Raw genomic sequence first — 10,778 nt, 5'->3', positions numbered from 1 at the left:
AATATTTCACATATTGTACAATCGATTTCTCAATATGAGAAATGTTAATATAATACTGTTCACTCTTTTTTACTGCGAACAACAGACTAACGTCAAATTCTTCTATTATATTCAATATTTTACTATATAATATTGGGACATAAAAACGAATTAAAATTGTATAAATATATAATATAAAATATTTAAAATTTGTTTAAAAAGCTTTTAAAACCTTTTTTACCTTATATTATGATATTTTTGAGTTCTTGGGGCTAATTTTAAATGCTTCAGTACCATAGGCATTAAAACAAACTTATCCATGATGTGCTTAGGAATATTTTCATTATCTAAATAATTGACAATGTGTCCATCTGGATACTGGTACTGAATATTGTGTTTTCCGTATTGTAAATTACTTCCATCTGTATATTCTACTTTAACAAGATCATTTGGCAGTTTATACGCTATTCCGACTCCAGGTACGGAAACTCTTTCCTCTATTTTTATGTTGGTCGAATTACGAGACGTTCCCGCAGCGGTACTTGTTAACGACATTGTAAAAGAAGGCTGTAAGAGATAAATACAATTAGTCGAAATATTACATAATTTAATAAAAAATACTTACAATAATTGCACGACTTTGATTTTCTTTACCAGTGCTTGTGTTAGCAAAATTAGATGGTCTACGACCGACAATTATAGGGAAATTACTTCCCGGCAATTGAGACAATGTTGATTCTAAAAGTAAGCAATGATTGTGACATTCCTGCATGTGGCTGAACATAAGTTCGAAGGTTGCAGATAAACCGTCAGCTCGTACATGAAAATTCCGTTTCCTCCCACTGGAATCCGTAATGGTTATACCCTCAGTTGTAGAGTTCGTCGCTTTTCCTCCTGAATTGAATGATTTAAAATTAACACAAAATAATTGATTTGAGGCGTCTGAATTACCTTCATAGAAATTTGCTTCGAAGTCCGTCAAGTTCTCCATCAGCAAACATTTCGCTTTGTCACTGTAGTATGTAATTTTAGGCGTTTTCGATTTCACTACGTCAACAAACTTCGAGGCGTAGGTGTACTTCTTCCAATGTTTCTCAGGCAGATTTTCGATACTGTATATTTGATCAGCACCCCGTGATGGTAAAGGCGGTGGTTCGGAACCTGGAGAGGGCGTTTGACGACCCTCAGGTTCGTAGAGAATGATCCGTTCACCATCTGGTGATATCCTCATTACTTCGCAAACGATTTCTTTCTTGGGATGTCCCTTTTTCTTTATGAATTCAACACATACTTCGCCGTCATCGAGTATGCTTACGATTGCGTTTTTGTTTTGATGTTTAGTCGGTTGCAGCCTTAGGGAGCAAAGCTGTACTGGCCTCGGACGCGGTTTTTCTTGTACGGGTGCTGGCACGTCCTGAATTCTCTGATAATTATTGAGTTGATTATGGATATTAGGTATATCATTTTCGTGACTGTGTGGAGTATAATAAGGGTTAGGCACATCCGAATAATTGGAATGTTTCTGATTTGTAATGCAATTAAGGGCGGATATGGACCCACCCCCCGGATCGGGATGATAATAGTTCTGGCTGCACTGATTAATACTGGGAGGTGCATCTTTGTGATAGTAATGATTTGACCGCATCGGTTCGTAATTCGAACCACAATTGGAAAATACCGACACCTGTTCAGGTCTGTGGCATGATAGGTTCGTGCATGTGGCGGAATAGTGATGCTGCGGAACGATTTCGCAGCTCCTGATCCTACTATTTAGCTGTTCCATGCTTTGGGTATGCCTGTTATTGGGATAAATGCCAGTTGGTATGCAATCACTGTTGGCCCTTTGGGGCAACATATTGTTTGAGGAATACTGATGGGGCAAGTGTGAATCACTGAATGCACTGTCTCGTCGACTTGACATCGTATGTATACCACTATCGTGTGTTAAATTTGATGACATCTTCTGGAAACAAAAAAAGGACTATTTTATTGAGCGAATTTGGCCGATCATTGATTTAAAAAAATTAAACGCAAATCACAAAAAATAAATCTTTTTTCCATAATAAAAATTGTCATTTTGTTTGTAATTGTATTTTAGTATTCAGGTAACGAATATTATTTTGTACGTTTTAGATATTTTAATCAGTCATTCTGCTTCACATTAAATAAATAAAGTAGAACTGCCTTGGTTGTGTATTTTATTAGAATGTAGTTAAAAGATTGTTGATATGTTTTTAAATGTGTTTCTAATTTTTTTCATCTACATATAAACAAACCACGCTTATTTCAACTTTTTTAAATTAAATAAAATTTAATGTAATCCGCTAAAGTGTATTTAAGCTGCAGATATTTAAAATAGTTAGGTATTTAGATTTAAATAAATTATAATTGAGTATAGAGATAGATATCTTCAGAAATCTTTCTTCATATATTTCAAAATGGACAAGATAAATATAAAGAATTGTAGGTGTAACATTTGTAAATGATTTTAATTTTTTTCTATTTAATAAAGTAGATAAACAAGCAGAAATGGAAAACATTTATGTTCTATTCATTTTATTCAATATATTATTATAGAATTATGAATACAAATTTGGACATGTATATTAGATTAAATTTTGAGAATAATTAAGAATTAAGGCAGAATTAAATGACAAATAAAAAAGATATAAAAATATATATCCTAGTGAATATATTCTAGTTTGTAAATATGATATTGCATTTAAAACAGTAGAGATTAACAATAATATTTTTTTACTTACATGTCCCCCTTTTATAAAGGGATGGTCCAATATTTGATCAAGTTTTAGCCTATCTTTTGGATTTTTTTGAAGTAAACAATTAATCAAATCTTTGGCTTCTGGTGATAAATAACTAGGTAATTCATATTTAGCCATCACAACTCGAGTCAATGTACTTTTGACACCATGTGTGTCAAATGGAGGGGAACCCACAAGGAGTGTGTAAAGGATACATCCCAATCCCCACACATCAGCTTCTAAACCATGTGATCCTCTAGATGCAACTTCTGGAGATATAAAATTTGGAGTTCCACACATTGTCATGTGCTTTTCATCTGGTCTAGAAAGTTTTGTAGCTAAACCAAAATCTGAGATTTTCTACAATTTAAATAGGTTATTTTTTCACTTTATATTTATATGTACACTTACCACTTGCATATCTCTATTCAAAAGTAAGTTAGATAATGAGATATCTCTATGTATAATGTTGTAGCAATGTAAGTATTTTATGCCCTCCACAACTTGTCTCATAATACTACTGGCTTCATTTTCTGATAAAACCTAAAAATATTTTTCATTATCATACAGATTTAATCCAGCTTTAAGATTTTACCTTCTTTTTAACATATTGTTGTAGTTCTCCATTATCACATAACTCTAAAACTAAGTACACATAATTGTCATCCTCAAAATAGACGTACAGCTCAAGAATTGAAGGGTGCTTTATTTGTGAATGAATTGTTACTTCTTCTATTACTCTACGGATCATACCAGCTTCTCGCATTAAATTTTTGTCAATCTACAATTATAAAAAGGAGTTATACATAAAATATTATATATAAAAATTGTTTTAATTACTTACCATTTTAATGGCCACATTCATTCCAGTTTTTAAATATTTTGCCCTATAAACGGAGGCAAAACCGCCTTTTCCCAGGAGCTTACCTATTTCATAATCCTAAAAGTACGCCAAAATAACACATTGCAACCATTAGTAAACAATCATACTAACCTGGATTTTATCACTAAAAGGAGCCCTCGAAGTCATTTTGTTAATTAAAACTAGGTATAAAATGCATAAAATAATTAATTGCACCAATTAATTTGATTATATACACTGAATTTCATCCAGTTTGATAAAAATTTTTACTTAATAATTACAACTACATCATTTAAAACAAAAATAAACGAATTTTCCAAATGACGCTCAGGGCTACCAACCCGTGACCATGACGTTTGATCTAATGGTGAGTGTAACGTGGGTTGCATATTGTGTGCACACATACGCTCTATATATATTAAACATTTATTTATTTAATTAAAATTAGATTATTTTATATAGATTTATTTAGATTTTGTAATGAAATTCGACACAAAGAAATAAAGTATAAAAACTAAACATTTTTAAAGAAGACAATACAATTTAAATTTAGTTTATAATTGATTTCGTTACGCAAAGATATTTGTCGAAATTTATTCGGATAATTATGCCTTATGTAAATTAATTCATGATGAAAAGAACAGAGTAATTAGAATGCTGGAATTAATCAGATCGGAATTGTAGGTAGATTTAATATTGTATCAATTTTTGCTTGTATACTCGATTTTATCAAACTGGCTTTAATTCAAAATGATCAAGCAGAGGGAGACCAAGGAGAATAGCTGCAATGATGATCAATATTTGCCATTGAGAGCTAGAAGGAATCATGAAGCGTCTTCCTCAGAAATGGTTGGTTAGCTAAAACACATTACAGGATCAGGCACAATTCGTTCGAGTAGACCATTACGACTTTTGTATTTAGGCCACAACCAAAAACAACAACGATTGGAATGAGCAAGACCTCATGTTCACTAGACGGAAAATATAAATCTGTAGTTCCCACATATGCAAGTAGAATTGGACTTTAAAATGATGATCGTCGAGTTTGCGTCTAGTCTGGATGAAATGTTCTACTATATCGTTGAAAAGTTCAATAATTTTACCCATTTCAGAAGGAATCCATTGTGGAATGGGGAAAAATTTGTTATACTAGTCGTACAGAATTATAAACATGTCAAAGCACGATGACTAATTTGATATACCCAAGGGGCATTATTAATGGCAGAGTACCAAATTTTCGATCACTTCTTAGTTTTTGTTCATGATAATGCTTGTAGGCATCACTTAGAAAGCGTGCTCGAACGGCTCGAAGCATTGTGTATTTAGAGCTTACAACTTCACCTGACTTAAATCTTGTCGAGCATGTATACCATATGCTAAAACGGAGGCGGCAATCCCTACCTCAGACTCTTCCAAGACATGAAGCTATTCAGAGATGACTAGAAAAATAATACACATTACCATATTAACGTCAATTACACCATTTTTTTTAATCATCCAGATGATTTTGAGCTAAAGCGTCCCATAATTTTGGAAGAAGTTGCCTTAATTCTCCCTGGCAGTATGAGCATTTAATGACCTTCCAAACATATCACAAGCAAGTTCTATGCAATTCAGATTAGTTGACAAAGTTGGTAAGGGCAGACGCTCAATTTGGGTATTTTCTAAGTGGTATCGGACAACCACGCTCTGTGCGGTCTAGAGTTGTCGTCTAAAATCGGAAATTTGGTTCCAAATTCCATCGATAATATTCAACAATGTTATCAATAATACCTGTTGAATAAATTTCACCGGTAAAGTTACGATCGCAAAACTCCGTTCTGCCTCCTAGAAAATTACCACCTCATACCATTATTGACCCACCATTTCACACGTGAACTTCCTACAATTAACGTGAATTTATTCTTTGACTTGCCTGATCTCCAGACTCGTAATGACTTTCACTAAATACTCCAAATCTACTTTCATCTGTCTTGTCTAAGGATTTATTGTTTTCATTTTTACGTTTTTATCCACAAATAATTAAGGTACACAGAGGGTATAAAATTGTACAGTTAAATTTATATTTTGGTCAAAATATGTTGTTAATATGCTTAACTTTTTTCGATCAGTTTAAATGGACTTAAATCAAAGTAGTAATTGATAGTCCTAACATTAGTTGTGGTACATTCATACAAAGTATAATTATGTCATTTTTTTAATAATCTTTAAATATTAACTTCCGTTGCAAATTATTAGTGAAATAATAAATAATAAATTAATAATCAGTGACAATGTATTTTCCATTGAAAATGAGCAAATTAAAAAAAAGTTACAGGTAAAAACTTTATTTCGTTACATTTATTTACATATATTAGTTATACTATTTTTTGTCAAAGTTTGTCTCAAGATACAATTACTACATCATGTATTATAATGTCGACTTCACGAAATATTACCTAAAATAAAATTAAAAGTAATAATATAAAATTTTAATATAATATAATATGCCTACTACTGGCAGTACTATACTAACTTGATATGGTTTGTCTGGCATTATATTATATGTCTTTTGTGTACCATAGAACACCCTTCTTCATTAGAAGATTTACATAGATTACTACTTTGACGTGGAGTCAATTTTGGTACAAATTCCTCGGTGTAGTGGCTTATTGATGGAGCCATATGTATATTTGGAAAAATACGACTTCCATTGTGTTTACTTTTTGTCTTTTCCAAGTTTTGATTTTCTTGAGTAATATTATGCAGAGTATGCTTCGTTCTAGGTCTCTTTTCTTTCAGATATCTCTCATGCAAAGGTGCCGGTAATGCCGGGAATATATCATTTTTGCTGTAGTATGTTTTCAACGGCGTGAGGCCATTACACATTCTATCAATAGGATTTTCATATTTACAAATATCATGATTTGAACATGTTGGATAATTAACACCAATGGATGAATATTCGCCGGATCTTGGCGAGTTAACTCCATTGGCCATGAAATTTAAAGGATTATTTGGCATTTTATTTATAATTATGCGCTCAGTAGTATGCACTATCCTGTCAACAGAAAAAACATCATCTTGAGACAATCCCTTATTCATAGATGAAAATGGTGTCTTCATCACCTAATAATTCAATTTATTACTATTAATTAGATATTCTGCATAAAATAAAGAAAACCTGCACTTACAAATAATTTTTGAAAAAAAGGATGAGACAATACGTCATTTAAGCTTATTCGCTCCTGAGGATCTTTCCGGAGCATCCTTCTGATGAGGTCTTTCGCTTCTGGAGACAAATTCTTCGGCATGTAGTATTCACCGACTTCAATTCTCTTAAATGTTTTTTGCATGTTGAGAGTTTCAAATGGCGGCGTCCCAACTAGAAGTGTATACAAGAGACACCCTAAACTCCATATATCAGTTTCGTATCCAGCACTTTCATTTGTGACTATTTCTGGCGATATAAAGTCAAATGATCCCCACATGGACTTAGGTTGGAATGGATCATTCCAAATATGCTTCGATGAACCAAAATCAGCAATTTTCTATTAAAGACCATTATATTACGAAATAAAATCATTTTGGTAAAATTTTACTACTTACTATAGTCATGCCTTTTGTAACTAAAATATTCGATAGAGATAAGTCGCCATAAACTATATTCTTGGAGTGAAGATATCGTATTCCTTCAACTGCTTGTTTCATAATATAACGAACTTCATCTTCATCTAAATTCTAAAATTAAAATAATATAGCAGAACTGAATATTTTGTAATAACTTATAGCAAATGATATATTGTTACCTTTATTTTTATGTAATCTTCAAGCTTTCCATACACGCACAGTTCCAAAACTATGTAAATTAAACCTCCATCTTCAAAATAGGTGTACAATTGTATAATGGAAGGATGCTTTAAACTGGCAAGAGTTGAAATCTCTTGTGCTAATTTACTAAATAGGCCCAAACGGGTGATGAAATCTTTGTCAATCTATTAAAAATTTATATTTCATTAAATATATAATTGTAATAAATTTATACCTCTTTTATAGCAACAGGAATTCTCTTTTTATAGGTCGCTTTGTAAACTTTTGCAATTCGTCCAGTTCCAATGAGATCCTCAATTTCGTAATCCTAAAAAATATTATTTTAGGTAACGACATACATTTTAATCGAAACTTACTAGTCTGTTCGAACTAAATTCAAATTTATACTCCATGATTTTTTGTTAATTTGGACACAAAATTTGTATAATACACAAATTTAGAATAATCAGATATCACCAATGACAAAATTAATTTGAATGATACTGACAGTTTATTGACATATTGAGATAAATGTGTGGATTGGGAAAAATAATTACTTGCAATTGAATCACAATTATATTTATTTTTGTACATTCTATTACATTAATACCTACCTTTAGTTAATTACATAAATTAATAAATTGAAAATTCTAATACGACAAAATTATGAGTAATAATTATAATATAAAACTTGTTTTGATATCAGTCTTAGCGTACACATCTAAATCCTATGGATAAGGACAAATAAATTATAATATAAAAAACTGAGTATGCAGATAGGTATACGGCAGTCAATCGAATAAACCTTCTGTATTTATCCAGCTCTTGGACAGGCACCAGCTCTTAAAAAGTTTACAGCTGAAACAAAATAATTTACATGAAAAAATATCCTTGTACTTCTAATTGTTTTTTGTTTGTTTCGCAATAACATATCCCACACCTCTCATTGCGGTAATAGTAATACTATAAATTTGGCAATAGGAATTTCCCCAAGATTAATTAAAATCAGGAAATTCCTCTGTCATTTCTCATACAACACCGTGATCTTGAAAAGAAATAACTTGTTTGTTTGGTAGTGAACTTTAGAAGAATTCGATGAAGTATAATGTTAATTGACATCAATTATTTTGGTTTTTACCTTTGAAATAAACTAATAAATTTTAATGAAATACACTACTTAATGTTGTGTAACTCAACATTTAGTTAAATTACTAATTAATAACTTTATTCAGATTTCCACGGACTTTTTAAAAAAATCATCTAACTTACCAACGCCACAGTTTTGAGCACATCTCAGACGGGCTGGATTCATATAAGTGACCATGTTGTCTCCACATATGGGATTATATTGAGATGTTGTCAGACAGTTATTTTCACAAGGTGTTTGGGTTGTTCCCATACCAGGAATTGCTACTGTGGTTGTGCCTGTGCTCTGTGTTGTAACCGCCGGTCTCTGCGTGGTAGGCTGATTTGGAAAATTAAAACCACCCTGATTGAATCCTGGGTTCTGACCACCTTGGTTGGGGTTAAACCCTAATTGATTTTGGTTAAATCCACCTTGATTTTGGTTGAAACCTCCTTGATTTTGTGGAAATCCTCCTTGATTTGGATTAAATCCATTTCCAAATCCACCTTGGTTTTGATTAAAACCTGGATTTTGGTTAAAACCATTATTAAAACCCTGATTCTGATTGAAACCGTTACCGAATCCACCTTGATTTGGATTGAAACCAGGGTTAAAACCTTGGTTAAATCCTAGATCGAATCCGTTTGGAGCTTGGCGTAGACGGCGACCGTCAGTATATCTTTGAGGAGTAAATCTATCTGGCCAGTTATTTGGACTATTAAGAACTGGTAACCATGTGGCCGTTGAAAAATGAAGCATGACCACAGAAACTAAAAAAATAATAATAAAGATTAATTATAACATTATAATATATGTTTTATTATGTTCTGTAGATAATTAAATAAATTATTAACAAATATATACATTATTATATATATTATTATATTATATAAGTATGTACACAAATGTTTTGACTGACAAATAAATATTCAACATTTTATTTTAAACCTGTCGATTTTTATTTTGTGCATTTTAAATAGCAAGGTTAATAGGTATATTAACGATATTAACTGGTTTTGGATCAAGTTGTTTTAAAAATCTATGAAGACCATTCAAAAACATATATCTTTTCTTGTGATCAGATGTAGCTTTCAACAGAGTTGCAACAAATTATCAAATCACTTATTAAATGTTCTACGTCTTAATAAAGAGGCAATATTGTAATAAATATTTACATGATTTTTTATATTTCTGAGTTAAATTACATAAAGCGAATATATAAAAGTCTGTGATTTAATTAACTAAAGGTAAGAAATATATGAAAAAAGTAGAAAACCATAAACTGATAATATAATTTATAAAAATTTAGGCCAGGTCAATTGAAGTACATATTGCTTTAAAATGCTTTACGACCTTGCATCAAAATAAAAGACCAAAAAATAAAATATTGCACGAAATAACAGTGATAAAACTTAAAAATTAAATTTGGTACTTACGGAACAACTTTTCAAACATGTTGTAATTATTTATAATCACTCAAAACAACAACAGATCTAGCAAAGGTACTTCCCAGCACTGGCTATTAAAATGTCTAACCGCTTCTCGTCTGGTTCTTATTTATATGAAAGTCCTGCGGCTATAGTAGCACAACGCCGGGTTCATTCATTACAGAGGTTTTGCGGTTTTGGTGGAAGGGTCCATTGATTATATTGTGACTAATTCGTGACTTATTGAACTCTGTTACGAAGAGGGTTTTGTTTTTTTAAGAAGATTAGTAGTAAACGGATTTACTTTAATGGTTGATAAAAAAATCTAATTTGGGATACTATTCTGGTATTATTAAATTAATATAATACAAGAACCATTTTTTACTTATTCTAATAAGATTGGTAGCAAACACATTTATTGTAAGCTTACCAAAAAATTAATTTGCATTCTGATCAAACAGCATGATGCCACCTAACAATAGGGACGGATCTATTATAGTAATATAATTTAGATTAAATGTTTAATAATCACAGAAATGTTATGTTAAGTTAAAATTTAATTTAATAAAAACCTTGCAATCAAATTGTTGTTAATAAAAAACAAAATCTAAATGAATATCAAATTAGTTAATTTAATAATAAACGAATCTTTCAGACAGTTAACATTTAAAACAAAAGGAAAATTTTTGTGAGTATTTACATTATTTAATTTATTCGTATTGCGTTGCATCACAGTTATAGTGCGTAAAATTATACTATTTTTGATTTAAATCTGTACTCATCTAAAAGTGTGAAGAAAAAAAAATTATAACCTTGATATCTCAATAGTGGCATCA

At 31.2% G+C, this 10,778-nt stretch overlaps 3 protein-coding genes across 5 annotated transcripts; all 3 read right to left on the bottom strand.

Moving 5' to 3' along the window:
* Positions 1-150: 150 nt before the first annotated feature.
* Positions 151-3,897, bottom strand: LOC109599911 (serine/threonine-protein kinase PLK4-like). Its single transcript, XM_020015963.2, has 8 exons — positions 3,733-3,897; positions 3,583-3,678; positions 3,334-3,519; positions 3,150-3,281; positions 2,742-3,098; positions 931-1,942; positions 605-873; positions 151-546 (listed from the first exon to the last, which is right to left on the bottom strand). The coding sequence occupies exons 1-8, from the start codon at positions 3,766-3,768 to the stop codon at positions 217-219; spliced, it is 2,418 nt and encodes an 805-aa protein (XP_019871522.2). The 5' UTR covers positions 3,769-3,897; the 3' UTR covers positions 151-216.
* Positions 3,898-5,911: 2,014 nt separating this feature from the next.
* On the bottom strand, positions 5,912-7,896 carry LOC109599884 (serine/threonine-protein kinase PLK4). The gene is made up of 7 exons (XM_020015934.2): positions 7,767-7,896; positions 7,625-7,717; positions 7,389-7,574; positions 7,189-7,320; positions 6,774-7,130; positions 6,116-6,708; positions 5,912-6,038 (listed from the first exon to the last, which is right to left on the bottom strand). The coding sequence occupies exons 1-6, from the start codon at positions 7,800-7,802 to the stop codon at positions 6,136-6,138; spliced, it is 1,377 nt and encodes a 458-aa protein (XP_019871493.2). The 5' UTR covers positions 7,803-7,896; the 3' UTR covers positions 5,912-6,038; positions 6,116-6,135.
* A 56-nt stretch (positions 7,897-7,952) lies between these two features.
* LOC109599898 (epsin) lies at positions 7,953-10,097 on the bottom strand. 3 transcript variants are annotated; one of them, XM_020015949.2, is made up of 4 exons: positions 9,952-10,097; positions 9,094-9,285; positions 8,659-9,039; positions 7,953-8,247 (listed from the first exon to the last, which is right to left on the bottom strand). In XM_020015949.2, the coding sequence occupies exons 1-4, from the start codon at positions 9,968-9,970 to the stop codon at positions 8,204-8,206; spliced, it is 636 nt and encodes a 211-aa protein (XP_019871508.1). In that variant the 5' UTR covers positions 9,971-10,097; the 3' UTR covers positions 7,953-8,203. The 3 variants fall into 3 exon arrangements, with proteins under 3 accessions (XP_019871508.1, XP_019871509.1, XP_019871507.1); XM_020015950.2 differs by having other exon boundaries at positions 9,103-9,285; XM_020015948.2 differs by having other exon boundaries at positions 8,659-9,285.
* Between the last annotated feature and the right edge of the window lie 681 nt (positions 10,098-10,778).

This window comes from Aethina tumida, chromosome 3, assembly GCF_024364675.1.
Source record: "Aethina tumida isolate Nest 87 chromosome 3, icAetTumi1.1, whole genome shotgun sequence".
Classification (NCBI taxonomy): Eukaryota; Metazoa; Arthropoda; class Insecta; order Coleoptera; family Nitidulidae; genus Aethina; species Aethina tumida.
Note: the sequence above shows the minus strand (reverse complement) of the source record. Positions and strands in the feature narration are given on the sequence as shown.